The 17,627-nt window shown below is 51.4% G+C and overlaps 1 protein-coding gene across 4 annotated transcripts in view; it reads right to left on the bottom strand.

Annotated features, from left to right (window-relative positions):
* Positions 1-2,299: 2,299 nt before the first annotated feature.
* Positions 2,300-17,627, bottom strand: part of LOC100733585 (transmembrane ascorbate-dependent reductase CYB561) — a 32,419-nt gene continuing 17,091 nt past the window's right edge. The window contains exons 1-7 of one of the 4 annotated variants that reach the window (XM_003465974.5): positions 13,291-13,370; positions 8,675-8,765; positions 6,388-6,605; positions 5,308-5,406; positions 4,929-5,032; positions 4,339-4,496; positions 2,300-4,123 (exon numbers count right to left, since the gene is read on the bottom strand). In XM_003465974.5, coding sequence (XP_003466022.2) covers positions 3,931-4,123; positions 4,339-4,496; positions 4,929-5,032; positions 5,308-5,406; positions 6,388-6,592 — 759 coding nt within the window. In that variant the 5' untranslated portion in view covers positions 6,593-6,605; positions 8,675-8,765; positions 13,291-13,370 and the 3' untranslated portion in view covers positions 2,300-3,930. Of the gene's footprint in view, positions 4,124-4,338; positions 4,497-4,928; positions 5,033-5,307; positions 5,407-6,387; positions 6,606-8,674; positions 8,766-13,290; positions 13,371-17,627 lie in introns of those variants that run through there. The other 3 variants (XM_005001969.4, XM_063242118.1, XM_013148365.3) reach the window with 3 other exon arrangements.

The raw sequence follows: 17,627 nt of genomic DNA, 5'->3' as shown, positions 1-17,627 counted from the left end.
CTTCAGTGAGAGAGTCCTGTGCTCTTCTCATGTCATTTAGCTATCCAGCCACCTTACCAAAATCCAAGGCTGAAGTGGGCTGGCAGCCAAGTTGTCTAGTAAAGATGGTATGCCTAGGATGGGGCAGCCCAGGCTATAGATCTAGAGGCTAACTTGGTTAAAGCTCAAGGCCCATAGCTTTGAATAGTTTTAATTTTTCTTCAGAAATCTGACCATATTTCTAGTCCTCACCATATATGAGTGAAGCAGCTGCAGGATGAATAAAGAGGTGGTAGGTTTCCTGAAACTGACTCTACATTAAAAAAAAAAAAAAAAAAAAAAAATGGCCCTGAGCCCTGCATCCTTTCCTAACTGCAACCTCTTTGTCTACACTGGGAACAAGAAGGAAGGAGACCACTTCCTGTATCCGATTATGCTAAACAAACATTCCTGCTGGGTAGCTACATCCACTTTCCTAAACAACCAAAACCCAGGAAAGCAGGAAAACTTCAGGCCATGCATGGTCATCCCAACCTGGATACCAGGTCACCTTTGAGGGGCAGAGAGGACCTTAGAAGGAACCACTGGCTGGTTTACAAACCATCAGTTATTTCATGAGAAACCAAAAACACGTAAGCTCTTGGTAAAACCCCAGCTTTAGAGGATTCTTGGAGCATTGGAAGGAAAAAAGCTTACAAAAAGTTTTCCTGAACCTGATTAAAAAGCTACTCAGAGTAGAATCAAACAGCAAATCAGTAAAAAGTTTTTTGTAGGTTTTCAGAAGATTTTTGTTATTTAATTCCTTAATCGATACCTCTTAATAATTTAATAGGTAGGTGCTCCATGGTGCATATGAGCATGTGGGAGCTAGGTCCTCTGCCAGGCTGGGAAAAGAAGACAAAAACCACTGTCAGGGTGAGGTTGGGGGGTCTTTAGCTTTACAACAAGCTGGAGGAGCTGGGTGTGTTAGTATATACCTGGAATTCAGCACATGGGGCTGAGGCAAGAGAGTGAGTGAGTGAGGCCAACCTGGGATGCACTGAGACTTCGTTGGGAAAGTAAGCAGAGGGAGTTCAGAGCCCCTTACTGACTGAGTCATTCTATTCCAGGTAATGAGACGGCACTAGTGATCCAGTCAGTGATAAAGCTGTTGAGTCTGGCTGGTTCAGGGTAAAGTAAGTTTCCTTACACAAGAGAAAGGGCTCAGAGTCCCAGGCCCATTTAGCCCAAGCACTATGGTAGGAACTTTACATATGTTCTGTAGTGTGACAGATGCCTCTAATCCCAGGAGCACTCAGGAGGCTGAGGCAGGAGAGTTGCCATGAATTTGAGGACAGTCTGAACTACAAACTGAGACCTTGTTTCAAAAAAAAAAAGGAAGAGGAAGAGGAAGGCTTGCCAAGAGTTGCTCCAGGTTCCTTTGGAGAAGTAATCTCACTGAAGTCACTAGTAATTTTGGGACTTTTCACGGTTTCAAACTCAAGATGAAATCCTTGCTCTCATCTAACTTGAGAGTTTTAGAAAAGATAAAGGTATTGTCCTCTAGTGTCTGGGATCATTTGAATGTTCACACATATACAGAGACCTAGAAGATTCAGAGGCTAGCCCCAAAAGCCAGAAAATGGTGGTATGTAAGAGGCCAAGATCTCTCTGCTTCACATAGCCCTGTGCTTGACTGAGCACTTGGTTTATGACATACACCAGCTTTGTTCCCTCGATGCTTTTAAGCAAATAAAGGTCCACAAGGAACCCATGATTCATGAGAAAAGACTGCAGATGTTCAAAGGGGAACTCTCATCTCTGTCCCCGGTGCTTTAGAGAACAGCTGCAACAGACAATCCAGCTAAACAAATGCCAGGAAGCAAGTGTACATGTAGCCTGTGAGAGGATTTGTTGTAGGGTACCTTTAAAATAGTTCCCCAGTAAATTTTTAAGTTGCTTTAAATGACAGAATGAGATTGCATCCAAATTTACCACAAAAACAGCTCTTTCCTAAGCCATATAAAGTGATATAAAGTGGAACCTCAGCCTGTGCTGAGATTTTTGCTCTTCTTGGTAGGGATCAAAAAGACATATAAACGGCACACACATGCCTACAGTCCCAGCACTTGAGAAGCTGAGGCCAGAAAACCACAGCAAATTCAAAGCCAGTCTGAACTACATAGCAAAACAAAAATGATACAGTAAAAACAAAAACAGTTGAGCACTTTATCTTCCGTGCCCAGCCTGGGGACAGTTTCTCTCAACCTTCAGTGGTACTAACTTCACTGTTAAAATGTCTGGTTCCTTTCATTCCCATAGCAAATGAAGATAACAGGCGTGCAGACTGCTGTAGACATTTATTGAATTATCTGCTGCACAAATGGCACATCTACTCCCAGGAGACACCACAGACACACCAGAGAAACCACACACATCAGCTTGGGGGCCTTTTTGGTCCTTAATCATCCAAGGTCTAGGTTGGCAAACAGACCAATTTACAGACGCTCATTGCAAACCTACAATTCTCTCTCTGTGTTGATCTGGCAACAGAGTATAGAATTGTACTGTGGTAGTTTGTCTGAGGCTGTTTCCTACATGTAAACACTGGACTATACAAGTGTGTGCAAGGCAGTTAAAGAACTGATAAGATCCCTTGTCCTTGAAGAGTATACTGCTGAAACTGGAGTTAACGTCATCATCCAGGCAGGTGGGAGATGGGGAAAGAGGATGAGAAGAGAGCTGGATCAAAGCTGTGTGCTCTGAGACGTGACAGCGCTAGACGAAAGACCCACAGCAGAAGCAAATTATTAGAAATGAAAGCAACAGGAGGCCAGCCAGTTTCTGTAAGGCAGCATGTAAGTGTGGAAAGGGTAACTGTTAAAAGAATGGAAATCAGTTTGGAAATTTTACTAATTTCTTTACTTAAGTAAACTGTGTGTCTTACACTGTCAGGCTTCTTTCAGCCCAATTGCCAAATTGAAGAAGCACAAGATCAATGCTCTAATCACATTATTTCTAGACTGAAGCCAAACTGACTCAGCTAACATCACACACGGTTGAAGCAATGTCCAGATACTACAGGGGGTCACTCTCATTCTGCCTCCGTCCTAACTCCCTGCAAAGATGGGACCATAGGGAGAAGGGGCTCGCCCCTCAGAATAGAAGCAGCTGCTCACACCAAGCAGTGTGCCAAAGCAGCCCTGTGTCGGGCAGCAGGAACAGCAGCTCTTCAATTATGACCTGTGCAGAAGGTATGTATTCCGCTTCTGAAAGCAGCGCCTGAGCTGGCTTGAGTGGAGCAGGGCTGGCCAGGGAGGGCTGTCCTCACTGGCTGGGGCATAGGGCATGTGTGTCTGAAGCCACATGCTTCTATCCCGCCCACCACCAAGCCATCCTGGGACTCAAGGGTTAAAGAATAGGAAGGCCCAAGACTGCAGCTGTGCCTCCTGGGGCCAGTCCCTCCCCTCTCCTGGGGAGCCTTGCTCTGAACACCAGCATACTTTACACATAATATCACTTGCTCAACTGCCAAGAACAGGCCCACTGCTACTCAGGCTACATAGATTCCTGGTTTGAATTCAGTGTTAACAAAGCATCAGGCCTGTCCCTGAGACCCTAGAGTTTCCAGGGCTTCACTCCAGCATCTTCTGCTTTGAGATGAGCCATTCTGCAGCTCCTCCAGGCCCCTACCCAAACCTTCTTCATTTGAAGGGGAAGCAATGGCATAGGCCTGTATGTGACTCAATGGACACTTCTACAGCAGCAACAAGGAAGGAAAGCAAAGTGTTAATTGCAGCCCCAGCAACCGCTCAAACACCACTGCACCCCAACTCCTCACTCACTACCTGGACCCTCCTCTGGTGCCTGAAGACTCAGCCCCAGCAGGGATAAATAAATGATATTTGTGGGAGCCCCACAAAACCAAGGGACCACCCCTGCCAGGCCCCCAGACAGGACAAGGACAGGCTATCACTGGGAGCTGGGGCTGTCCCCTTCCGTCAATGTCTTGAAGTCCATTGAGAGGGCCTGCTCTTCAGCCTGGGGAGGCCGCTTCCAGTCAGCCTGAGCCAGGATGTAGAGGACAGCCACCCCGAAGCAGGCCAGCAGCAGGCCCAGCACATTGGCCAGGATCCCCTCAGGCTCAAACGTGCTGTACTTGGCCCTGTGGAGAAGAATGGAAAGGAGAAGCCACCTAAGGTGATGCAGCAGGCCAATGCCATTCACTTCCGGGGCCACAGTTTTGTTAACACCAGCCCTCGCCATTCCTTCCCAGACAGAAAATCACTGCCCACAAAAACTTAAGGTGCAGTGAAGCAGAGGGCAGGGCTCCATCTTTGTAGAGAGCTGGGGCCCACCTCTCCTGCTTAAGACACTCACCCAAGTTTAAACAGCAGTGCCTCCTTCAGGCCAAGCAGAGCTGTGCCCACAGAAAGGAGAAAAATGGTGGCACCAAAGAAAATATGTTGAGGGCGGTAGCGGCTCCGCAGAGAAAATGAAGCTCCAGGGAACAGGAAGAAGGTGAAGCCCATGAGCCACTAGAAGAAAAGGAGAGGCAATGCTGGACAGTGCTCTGACAGGGGAGGAAACGAAGGCAGCCTCTGCATCCCTCACCTGGCTCCTAGGAAAAGGGTGCTTAATGTACTTACAGAGAAAGGGTCCTGGTCCTCGGTACTTAAGGCTATTTTCCTTGAGGCCTTAGACCCACAGCAAAGTCCATCATACTTTGCACTCAGGAGTTTGGGCATGTGACCATGTGTCAAGTCCTCAGGAAAGGCACCGGGACTGGGCACCCCTAAAATCCTGGCTTCATTCCCATCACAGTATCTGGAGGTAACATTCCAACCAAACCAACCAATTCTCACATTTTGAGCCACCTTGGAAAATGAGCCCCTCTGTTGCAGACACTTTAGCCTCTTCCTCCTCTCCCCAATACAATGGCCAGGACCTGGGGTGCTGGAAAGACTCACCTGTATGAAGTAAAGGACAAAGACAAGGATCCCGCACCAGCTGTGCAGGCTGTACAGGTCAGCATAGTCCATCTTCCTGTGGTAATCGAACACAGCCACCAAACCTAGACCATAGACAGAGGCCATGTGAGGATGGGGCTAGATATAGAAGAGGGAGGGAGTGGGATGGCCTGAGGGGAACTGGCTAGCTGAAGCTTCTGGGCTTTGGTCCAGCCCAGTAATGGCTAGCACCCAGTGTCCCTGCCTGGGACATCTCGGGGAGGGAAGAACGTGGAGCAGGACTGTACAGTTCTGGGTAGGGAACCGCACTTGCACAACAGCTGCTTTTCAAGCCTGAAGCAGCAGGTAGGGGAAGGAATGGCTGTGCCCGGGAACTTACCCACCAAGGCTATGATGAATGCAAAGACATGCAGCAGCCCATGCAGGACCTTGGTTGTGCGTTTGGCCTCTTTCCTGAAGACACGGTAAACCAGCAGGGCTTATGGGAAGACAGAAGGGGAACATTAGTGCATCAACCTCTGCTGCAGGAGCAGCATAGAGGCCCGTGCTGATGGGAAGGATCTGGGACAAGGGCCATCAAGGTCTGCCAGTCACAGGAACTGGAGAGGATGACAGGCCTCTAGGAGCACCTTGGGTAGCTTCTGGGCTTTGTAGAATGGACCCCCCTCCTCAGCCCTGCCCACCCCTACACTCCCATGCACACTCAAGAGGCCAGGATGGGAGGCTGTGACACAGTTCCTGCCACCACAAGAGCAGCAAAGGTAGGACTCTGCCCTTAGCCCTACCCAAAATCACAGCTGGGCCAGGAGACACTCACACCCCCTTCTTGTTAGGGAGCCTGTGATTTCATTCACTCAGTGTTTTGAATTCATTGGGCAGCCACACTAAGATAATAGCCAGACTCTGAGTTTACCTTTAATGATGTCACTCACCGCAAAGAGTTCTATTCTCTAGCCTGACCAGATTGTTATCGCTCTTGGCAAGCAGACTCCTGGTGCCCAAAATGGAACCTGTAATCCTAACCTAATCCTTGCTATGTCCAGCTGTGATGCTATGTCTAGCCAGCAATGGTTGTCACCAGGCCACTGCTAGAAAGAGTCGCTCAACTAGCTATAGTTATGGCTTCCTGGTTCCCTGGCTGCCCCAGGCAAAAGTGCTTTAGTGAGGCCAAGTCCAAGTACAGCAGCACACACGTGTGCACATACCTCTGCCCATTCTAGCTGCCCTTGGCTCTCTGATCAAGAAAGCACCCTCATCCTCCAGCCTCAGAGCCTGGATTTGAATTCCCATCTCCCAGATTTTACTCCAGCTTCCTCCTCTGTCCTTTCTAGAATCTTGGATCTGTCTAACTGGAAGAGACATCAGAGGTGACAGGATTCCTACAAACTGCCTCTCCCAGGGACAGCACAAGCTCAGGCATGGCAGAAAGGGTCCAGGAAGCCAGCACCATACAACTCACCATCTCCCTGCAGGAAGATCAGGCCTATGATCATGCAGAGGGGGTGCACATTAAACTGAAGGGTGCTCTCCCAAGCAATGCCGCCTCGGTAAAGACCCAGCCAAGCACCAGTCATGGCCACCACGGTCAGGCCCAGCAGCTGGGAGAAGGCCACGTAGTACGGCAGTGTGGAAGGGGTGGACCCCAGGCCAGTTCCACTCTCCATGCTGAGGCTGCTGCTGCAGGGAAGACAAAGCACTCAGAGGAGCCACCCACCGCCTCCAGAAGGTGTGTGTGCCTCTCCAAGTACTCCTGCCATCTCCCCCACCCCTGTGCCAAAGCACACCTAGCACTTCCACTTCTAAGACCCTTTCCTGCCATCTTCCTGGGACAGCATCCCAAGAGTCCCAGGAGTGGCTCTGTGCGAGCCCAAGTTTTTCCACAAAGACAGACCTGACCTGGGTCCAACTTGCAGGATGATCACAGGGGGAGACATGCCAAGCTCCGCAGGGAGCATGGCCCTAGGCCTGGGCTATACCTTCTGTTTCATGAGGCCATGGGTTTTCTTAGGTGCACTTTCCAGGTAAATTATAGAAAAATAAGCAAATCCCTTCAAGTACAGGGCTACTACTTTCTTATATCGTTGAAAAGGTACATTTGGGGTGAGAAATGGAAACCTCCCCCACCATGGCTTCTAAGCTCCAGATGAGCAGTCCCACCACCCTAGGAAGCCAGGCTCAGATCCCTTCAGTGGGCTCCTCTGTGCTGCAGAATAATGGTATCTGACAGCCAGATGCCTAGCAGTCTCCTTCCCTTCCTGCCCTGTTCCTCTCCAAAGTGAGATTTCTCTTATATTTCTAAAACTGAAACCACCAGACATGCAACCAACAAAGAACACCTTACACACAGAACTCACACGTATCCACAGACCCTACTGAGCTCAGGACAATCCAGGCAAGCAGGTAAAGCAGGTAAATTACTATTCTCAGAGGTTCAAGACAGCTTGGCTTAGGAGACTCACATGGGCTCCAGTGTGTGTATAGACTGTGACAGCAGGACAGCCTCAGGGCCAGCTCTTTACCCTGCACCTGTGGGTTTTCCTGTCCCCAAGCCCAGCCATGGACAACCAGGATGGGAGGAGGGAGCTGGAAGAACACACATGACCTTCACAGCCTAGGCCTCCTTTCCCTTGCCCACAGTGCTGACTGTAGCCAGGGCTTCACAAAATGGTCCTGCCATGAGGGGACACCACCACCAGCATGGTATGCACATGTCCATTCTGGCCCACAGCCCTTCCCTGGTCAGCTGCTCAGCAGCAGTGGGTACCAGCAGGATGGAGTTTATAGTCTTGTGATCAGGCTCCATCTGTACTCGCCCATTCTCCACCACATCTGACATCTGACAACTGCTGGCAATTCCACCGCTAAAAGAGAGGGACGGGGAGTGCTGGACAGGGTAGTGCAGACCTATACTCCCAACTAGTCAAGAGCCTGAAACAGGAGCATCACAAGTTCGAGGCCAGCTTGGGCAACTTAACCAGATCCTGCCTCAAAATAAAAATAATAATAATGTTTTTAAAAGGTGAGATGCAGCTCAATGGTCAGCAGTGGCCTAACATGCGCAAGGCCCTGGGTCCATCCCTAGAACCACCACCAAAGGGACGGGAAGGTTAGTAAGGCACACTGTTATGTCATCAACACTTGACTCATACCCTTACACACTTTTTTCTAGAAACACATACACATTTTTATTTTTTAAGAATAGTTCATGCCATTTTCTAACCTGCTTTCTTAGGTGTAACTGTTACCATGCATATCCTCTCACATCAGTGAATACCCTCTGCACCAGCATCCTAGTAACTTCACACTTACTGCACACACCACCGTTCTGTTTCTTAGCTGATGCCTGATCCTCTCATCAACACGCAGCTGCCTGGCTCCCAGGTTTTCACCAGACCAAAGGTATGCGGTGACCACCTCTGCACACTTGTGTAAGCGGAGGCTCCGCTACCACTTCCTCTCCGCTGCCTTCACTGCCTCATGCAGTCAGGGCTGCCAGCCTCTCCCACGGCGTTGTGCCTGACGGGCCAGAGACAGACCCAGCTCCCCAGCCACGTCGCCCACCAGAAAAATGCAGCCGGAACACGACTGTGCTCCTGTCCACGTGCAGGAGGCTCCTGGGCTCCCTGACTCTCATAACACAACCTGCAGCCCTTCCTCCCTCCACCTTGGCTAAGCTGAGCTTAGCTCCCCACTCCTACTGCCTGCACACATCCTCTTCATTCCAGGCCCACAGACATCTTGCTCACCTCTTTCCTGTTTGTCCCCAAGGGTCTCCAGAGCTTCCTTCCCCTTCTGGTTCTTTCTCGGATTAATCCCACGGCGCTCCTCTGCTCACTCCTGGAGGACAGGGAGGACCATGTGATGTATTTTTCTCTAGAACTCCACAGGTAACCTGACCCCTTGCCCAACTCTAGCAAAGAAAGTATACTAAAGGGAGAAAGCCTGTCCTCTGGTCATTTGTCCTGTGTCCTCCTTGCCAAGCCACTGCCTCGTTTATTAGATTCATACCCAGAGTACAGACAGAATGTGATTAGCTCCACATTAGGAAGGACAGAAGGAACAGCGCCCTGAGGCAGCCTGATCAGCCAAAACTTCTTTATGCCACGTAGACTATGAAAGGCAGATCTGAGGGCGGTAGGGGCCAGAGATTGCTCTCCACAGCCTATTTTCCCTGTCCCAGCCGATTTCCTCACAAGACAGGCAGAAACTCCGATGGGGTCCTTTTCTCAGAATGTGGGTCGTTACCATCCTACATTAAGAATCTGGCCCCCGATTCCCCGGGAAGTCAGCACCCAAGTGCTGCTTGCACCCACATCAGGGTGAGACAGAGCTTACATACATGCATCAGGAGGGTGGAGGCCAACAGCCCCCTGGCTCTTACCTGCTCTGACCTAACCCTCGACCCACAGCTGTGCATGCAAGAGCACTACCCACTCCAAAACAGGGCTCAAAGATGACAAAAGTCACTGTCAGCAAAGAGCTGACCTGCAATGTGTCAGCACTGCCAGGTGCTAGATCTATACAGAGAAGACAGTTTCTGCTCCAGGCCAGGGGAGCCAACCTATGGCAGGCACGCTGCAGAGGGTATCCGTATCCCTGAAAGTTCTGAAAGGTTCACCAGTACTGCCCTGGGCCCTTGAGGACAAGTTGCCACATAGACACAGATGTTAAAGGAAAGTGCGTAAGAATTTGGACCTGGCTCAAAGAGGGGAGCCCCTCCTTTAAGAAATGACCTGTTTGTGAGGCTCCTGCCTGGCACCCTATGTCTCCTACTGGCTCTGTACTTTCTAACTCCCAGTGATTAGGGTGGCACTGTCACAGTCACTCTGATGCAGGGCTCTGTGATAGTTTTTCTCTCCCACCCCGGCCAGCTTCCTGTTCCCTGCTCACCCTCCACCCCACCATGGCACAGACACAGGTACTGCCGCGCACCTAGGAGAAAAGGCTGCAGGCTTGAGTGGGGAGGTATGAAAAGGGATCTCAGGAGGAAGAGCTGCTCTCCAGGGCCCTACAGCCCGGGGCAACCAGACACAGGAGAGAGTTGACCTTTGGAACTGCAGGGCAGAGGGAGAAGGTCTGATCTGAAAATGATGTTGCAAGGTCTAAGCATAAAAGATGACAAAGTGGCAAGACCACATGGTCTTCCCTAGGGGTGACCTCACAGTTACTAAATTCTAAGTGCAGAAAATCCAAGTTAAAAAAAAAAAACACACATAGTGAGAGGTTCTATAACTTCAGAGAGATGAATGAAAAGAGTCCTTTAGCAACAGGACTCCCCCAAAAGCAGTTCAGCTACACATAAGTGGTAGCCCATCTGTGCCCAAGGAGGTCTAGGATATAGGGAAAGATGCGCCCAAGGCTCTGCCAGAACCCAGGCTGCCATGGGCTCCCCTTGACACTGCTGATCATTTGCTCCCCAGTAAGCAAGCATCTCAGCGTCATGGTGCCTTGTTTCCCAATCATGACAGTGAAAACACTCCCCTGCCCTCCACATTTCCTTCACACCCACGTTGCAGACTGAGCTGGACCTCTGTGTCCCACAGCAGAATTGTGGGCTGTGGCTTCAAGGGCTGGAGGTAGCCACTTCCCACCATAAAGGTTTTCTCTGCTCATCAGCCAAGTCCCCCACTTGGAAGCATGTGGCCCCTTCTCACCCTTCTTCCTCAGTGACAGTACAGGATGGGGTGGCAGGTCCCTGGCAGCTCCTGGCCCATTGGGTTGTGACCACCTGCAGTCAGACGCCATGTAATGCAATAAACCAGGGACACAGCAACCTGCAGGGCTTAACCCATGCTAAGCATCATGCTCCCTCCTCACACCCACTGAATTTCATTAAAAGTCCACCAAGCCTAATCTCATTACTGGGGACCAGGCACTGCACAGGATGTACAGCCCCGGGGCAGAGGGTGGAGCGGAGAAGGTGGGTAGCAGGAAGCCTGGCCTGGCCACTCTTTATCAGCAGCAGGGTTTTGAGTTAGAACAGACTGTGATAGAGGAGCGAACTGATTTTTTTTTTTTTTGGACACAGGGTCTCTCTGTATACCAGGCTGGCCTCAAACTCACAGCAATCCTGCCTCAGGGTCCCAAATGTTGGGATTACAAGCGTGTACCTCCACGCCTGGCTGGATTATTTTTCTTGATGGATGAAAATGGCTCAGTTGTTGAGAATGTGGTTAAAGAGAAAGCGAAGTGAGGGCTGAGCTGTTGGATGGGGCACTTTCTTAACATCCCACACCCAACGTATAACAGGAAGAAAGCACAGCTTGGGTCAGCATCAGGCACAGGGGCCTCAATGCCAGGGCTCCCGTTACTTACAAACAGGAAAGTTTCCATTTTAATTAATGAGAAGAAAATAAAATGAAAGAAAATGTTTGAATTTTTAATCTAGTCTGAATGTCTGTCTTTATAACAATACAAGTGTAAATTTAAAAAAAAAAAAAAAGAACTATTGGTTTTAGGAAGACAGGGCCATCACAAAGCCAAAGTACTCAGGCCCATGAAAGTCACAATATAGCCTGACAAGATGACACATTCTTGCAATCCCAGCACTCTGGGAAGCTAAGATAAAAGAATCAAAAGTTGGAGTCCCACTCCGTAACTTAGCAAGACCCTGAGTCCAATAAATTTTTTTTTAATTTTTTTTTAAGGACTGGGATACAGCTCAGTGTAAAGGTCCTGGGTCTGATTTCCACTCCTAAAGGAAAAAAAGAAAGTCACAATGCAATCTGGGCCAGAAAGATATGTGATTCAAAGTCAGCTCCACCGTCAATGACTGTGTTTCCAGGCAAAGCAAGTCTCCTCTGGGAGCCTGCCTCTTTGTTATATGTGCGTGTGTGTGTGTACAAAATTTTACATTTATTCAAATACTGTCATGTCATCTTCTGTGCCTGATTCTTCATCTATGAAGTGAGGGAATATTAAGGCCTACCTCCCTGGACTGCACAAAGATTAACATGGGAAAATACCTGCAAGTCCTTAGCACAGTACTGCCACACTAGGCAATGGCCTAAAAACACTAAATCTGGCCCTAATGACATCCTCAGAGTCACATGTCAGCAGCACATGAACATGTGCTTAGGGCCACATCCCTCTAATACATTCATATTCTGCTACTGTCAGCCTCCCACACTTCTGGAGTAGAAACTCCAGAAACAGGAAAGCAGGCAGGATGAGCTGCTTTTAATATGTGACATTGTAGATTCTCAAAACCCACTTATGAGTTGATTAGAAAGCATCTTCCCAGTCAAGCTGCCTTTTGCAAATGATTCATTTCTCATGATGTCCACCAGCACTGGGATTAGGAAGCAGAACCTTCCTCTTGTTAGCAGGTCTAGGAAAGGTGGCAGGGCAGCCAAGCGGAAGCTGGCTCCACCTCCAGTGGCAGGTGCTGGGGGAGGGGTGGAGAGAGAGCGGCCCAGGATTTTGCTGCCTGGATCTAATTTCAGGGAAGATCGAGGCATCCAGAAGAGAGGGCAAAGATGTTTTATTTTTGTTTCCATTTGTTTTGAGAAGAAAGGAAGAGAATCCAAGCAACCTCGGGTGGACTTCATTTAATGAATCTTAGGAAACTCGCGAAGACTGCCAAGGTGGAAAGGGAAAGGAGAGGGGCGACCTTCAGGGACAGCCTCGGGACAGGTGCCAGCCTCCCGGACCGAGTCCACATGGGCCCTCCGCTCTGTGCCCGCGATACTGCGCGGAAAGCAGGCAGGCGGAGAAGGGAGGCGGCCCGCCAACACCCAGGTGTCTGAAGCGGCGGCAGCACTGCCCAGTTCCTCAAATGGGGTACCCACCCTCGGGGTCACCACGGCCAATGGAATGCAAGGGGCCAGACTTTCCCAGTCTGGAAACTTCTACTCTCACGAAGAAGCTGAGGTGTCAGAGGAGGAAAAGGAAGGGATCAAGATCACAACGCAGGACCCGGCTACCACGAAAGAGGGGGGGCCCGGGTTTCAGGTTTCAAAGAACAGTCGCGCCAAACAAACGCAGGTCGCTCCACTTCCCCACCGCGCTCCAGCCCCAGGTGGAAGCCTGCCCGCTGGTGTCGCCGTCGAGCTTCGCTCCGCGAGACTCGGCCGGGGGAGCCAGAGCCCGGAAGGCGGAAGGGAGCCAGCCGGACCCGGGATCCCGCCGGGGAGCTATCCCAGCCCGGGGCTCGGGGGCGGCCCTCGCGGGTGGGAAGGCCTGCACCCAGCCGGCGCGCGGCGGAAAGGGACGGAAAGGCCCTCCGCGGCGCGAGAGCCCGCGTTTCCGCCGCGGGCGCCGGTCCGATCCTCGCCTGCCCCGCACGCCGAGGCGGCCCCGCCGCGCCCCGAGCTGCCACCCCGTGGCGCGGGACTGCGCTCCCACTGCCCCCGCCGCCTACCTCGTCCCGTCGCGCGGCGCCGCCGACCCGCCAGCCGGCCTCCCCGCACCAGGCCCGGGCCGCTCTGCAGGTTCGGCGGGCCGCGCCGGTCTCCGGGAGGGCGTGCGGGCTTCGGCGCGACAGCGTCACCATGGCGACCGGGCGGCGGCGGCTGGCTGGCAGCTGGGCGGGCGGCGGCGAGGGCCGCTGGGCCCGGAAGCACCTGCCTGCGAAGCCCCGCAGTCGGGGACAGACTCCGGCCCACCGGGCTGGCCTGCACGTGCCGGTGCTCCGGCCGCGCGTGGGACAGGCCCCGCCGGGTCCCCGGATACCGCACTGGGATCTGGGCTGGCGAGCGCCTTCCGGGGCACCGACTTAGGAGACGTGCGAGGGCTGCGCCCCGATGAACACGAGAGACAGGAGCCTTGGGCCCCCGCCTGCCCGGGCCTGACTCCACGGTGTGCCCAGGCGGGCCAGAGAGGCTGGGGATGGGACTGCGAGGCCAGGAGTAGGATGCAGAACGCCGGCTCGGGACTGCCAGGTTTCCCTGCGCTTTGGCCCACCTCTGCCCAACCTTCGTGCCTCCTCTACTCTCGCCGGCCCAGAGTCGAAAAGTACGCCCTTGCTCCCAGCTCACGTTCCACTTCTCCAGTTCCATTCACACACACAAAAAGGTTGTTGACAGTTTTTGCTTCCCCTTTTTGGAAGCAAGATGGCTCTGCATAACGATTTGTGTACGTGTATACCCGTGTGTATGTGTGACAGCCTAAGGATAAGATACTGTCAGCCTCCGGTGAAGTTCTAGACCTCACCATCCACCATCCACAGCGTCCCCTAAGACAGGAGGTTGCCAAGACCAGAGCTGAGAGCCAGCTCCTTTGCCAGATCCAGGCCCTCTATGCAGGAAATGCTATGGGTACATAAACAGGTCCAGCTCAGACTTCCTACAAGCTGGGAACAAAAGGTTCTTTCCTGTTAGGGTTAGCCAAACTCACCCTGGGACCAGCAGTAGGAGGGAAATGGGGTTTCCTCCCCTGCAGACTGAAAACAAGCTCAGCTAATGATCGGCTTCCGGGGGTGCTGTGGAAAGCAGTCCTTGGAGCCCCTCAGATTGGATCCTCCCATGGGCAGGACTCAGAGTTTCCCTGGAGGGCACAGGGACCTCTTACCCACTCAGAGAGAGTTCGTGCTGCTAAGCACATGGACACACTTTCAGATGGGACAAACACTTAAGTCTCTCCAGGAGGACTTGTACAAGGATAACTTCATTTGGAGGCAGTTAAGGGAAATTCTTAGGTAGGAAACAGCCAATAGGCAAACAGTGCAACAATGCCCTGTGAATTGAAGGTGGAACTGAGCCATTCTCACTGTTGGGTCTGTGTGTTCTGGGTTGTGGCAGGCTCAGCAGGAGAGGCCCCTTCAAGTGTCAAGATCCCTGGTTACAGGGTAGGGCTTTCCCTACCAAACAAGCAAGGAAAGATTCTAGCCCTGGCTGCAGCTCTTTTTCTCTTAAAAGAGAGATCACACACCCCCAAACTGTTTTCAGGGGTTTGCTTAAATGGCAAGGGGAAGAAGTGCTCTGAGCTGGGGAGAAACTTTTGCACCAGTAATGTGAGAACTTAGCTCCACTCAGCCACTTTTCAGAACAGGTGATGCCATCAAAGTGCAGCAGGGCACCAGGGGCCTTGTCCAGCTGCCAGAATCCCTAGCCCAGAATGGCAGGTGCTCAGACCACCTTCCCTTTCCTGTGGCAAAAACCCCTGCCTCCAAAGCCTTAGCAGTGTGTGCCCTAGGGTCAGGGCAAGGACTGGAGGACAGTTCCCTTTCTGCCCTTTTGGGTGACTCATGGGTGAGGTCCTGGCTGGGAATGCTGAATGTGCTTGTGGAGCTCAGCTGGGCTTCCTGGTCCTCAGGTGCACCTCTGGTTCATTCATTCTGACCTCTCCTTGGAATGTCTTGTCACAGATCATTACTGGCCTCTTTCCTTTGAATCTCAATTCAAACATCAATGCCTTCCCCTAATCACAGTGAGGCAGACAGGGCAGGGGGTGGAAAATTAAGTACCCTCCTGGACGCAAGGTACAGGAGATGGTCTGGGAACTGCTCTGAACACACCTGGCCTTTTCTTTTCTTTTCTTTTCTTTTCTTTTCTTTTCTTTTCTTTTCTTTCTTTCTTTCTTTCTTTCTTTCTTTCTTTCCTTTCTCTCTTTCTTTCTTTTTTTCTTCTTTCTTTCGAGACAGAAACTCACTATGTAGCCCAAGCTAGCCTCAAATTCACAGAGATTCTCCTGCTGCAGCCTCCCGAGTGCTGGGTTTACGGATATGTGCCATTACCCCTGGCTACAACTGGTTTCTGACCAAAAGCATTTAAGAAGAGTACTAAGGCACTGAGCAGAATGGATCTTGTAATCAGGTACCTGGAGATCAGACGTCACATCCACCTCTCCCTAGTTCACCATTTCTCCCTAAGGGTACCAGATTCAGAAAATAGAAGGGCAAAGCATAAGACTCCTAGTTAAATTTGAACTTTTTAAAAAAAAGTTGGCATTAAGGTATATTACATGCAATATACTAGAGGTTTTTCCTGAAAAATAATTAGTGTCCTATATTATATGTGGCAATCCAACCCTTGCTCCTGTGCGGGAGGCTGGGAGGGCCCCCCCCCATGCCTGTCCCAGAAGCTGGAGCACCCAATAGCGTCTCATCCAGCAGGCTCAAGGGAGAGGCCTCAGCGTGGACTGCAAGCGGTACACGAAGCATAGATGGAGTCACCAGTCCTAAAGACACCGAAACATTTAAACATCCTTACACCTATTTGCGGTGTACTTCATCTGTGCCAGGTATGCAGGAAGACACTGGGGTTCAGCAGTGAACAGGACAGGCACAACCCCATTCTCAGGTTTTTCCAAGTAGGACCATACCAGAGACTCTGGAAAACCAGGGTACAGTGACAAAGTATTGGGGACCATGAACTGTAAATCAGGTCTACAAAAACTGTTCTTGTCCTGCCCTTGGGCCAGATTGGAACTCAGGAACTCCCCTCTCTTCTCTGCTTACAACTGGAAGCCATAGGGCTCCATGCTGTGGCTGCTCAAGGTAAGATAAGACCTGTGGAAGACTCCTGGGGTAACTACAGTTAGCTTACTGCCCCCTGTCTCTTCCTTGTCCTTGTCCTTGCAAGAATGTTTTGGTCTTCCTGGCCCACGGTGGTCGCCACTGCTATTCCTGGAAACACCCACTGTCCTTGACTCAGATGTAATGAATAAGTACCAAGGTTCTGGTGGCTCCTGGCTCTTTGTTCCTAGAGAGCAACTGGTCCTTCCAGAACCCTCCTGTGCACCCCTCTATTTTAGTCTCTCGCTCTTTCTTTCCTTTCCTGCTGTGCACCACAACTCCAGACAAGAGACTGGTCCATGATAACTAGCACCATGGAAAGGGGACCCAGTGACAGAGCATGTGGGTGTCAGGGAAGGCCATGTGGCATACACTGACATAGCTCTGAGATGAACAGGTGTTAACCTGCCAGGTGACAGGTGGAAGGGGCCAGGAGCATCACTGCTGGCTCAAGGAGCAAGAACAATGCCCCGGAAGCTGGGTGTGCCTGCCTTCCTTGGGGGTCCCGGGCTTATTCGAGTCAAGATTCCCTGGAGCCCCGTGCAGGAGTGTGGGCCACTGGCTTTGGGAATCCACATGCCTGAACCGAGGCGGTGCCAGCCCTGAAATGGCACTGCCAAGACATGTCGCCTGACCACTCTGCTGAGAGTGAGGGCAGCCAGGCCAGGTGGTACCATCGGCAGGCCTGCTCCCTAAGGAAACTGAAAGTGCAAGGCTACTGTGACAAGCTTAAAATAAAACTATGCGTCACTCAGGAAGAAAAACCTGTCTTCCTACTTCAGGAGCAGGGAGGTGACCGGACAGGCAGTGGCCCCAGCAGAACCATCAAAAGAGTGTCCATGGATGTACAGTCACGGTGGTGGAAGAGGCATCGAGACAGGACACTGTCCACAAAGCTACCCGAGCTACCAGAGAAGTCAGGAGTCACCTTGGACCTCCCAAATACAAGGGCACTAGAGCTGAGAGAAACCAAACTCTGTGGATTGTCACCCGAAGCCTGGTCTAGTCTAAGACAAGACCTAAGCCAGAGGTGGCGAACCTATGGCACACATGCTGCAGCAGGCTGTTCAGATCACCAAAAGCTCTAAAAGGCTCCCCATCACTGACCTAGACAAACATGATGGTCACATGGTTACTTTACAAAGCCAAGATGGAGGTCAGGCATTGTCCTCTGCTGAGCCCTGACAAACAGGACCCAGGGCCCTCTTGGGTAGGAGGTGGCAACACACACAGCCCTGGGCACA

The sequence above is a fragment of the Cavia porcellus genome, unplaced genomic scaffold (assembly GCF_034190915.1).
Source record: "Cavia porcellus strain 051 isolate PalLab524CR breed Dunkin Hartley unplaced genomic scaffold, mCavPor4.1 scaffold_32, whole genome shotgun sequence".
NCBI lineage: Eukaryota > Metazoa > Chordata > Mammalia > Rodentia > Caviidae > Cavia > Cavia porcellus.
The sequence above is the reverse complement of the archived record's forward strand: the minus strand, read 5'-3'. Positions and strand labels throughout refer to the sequence as shown.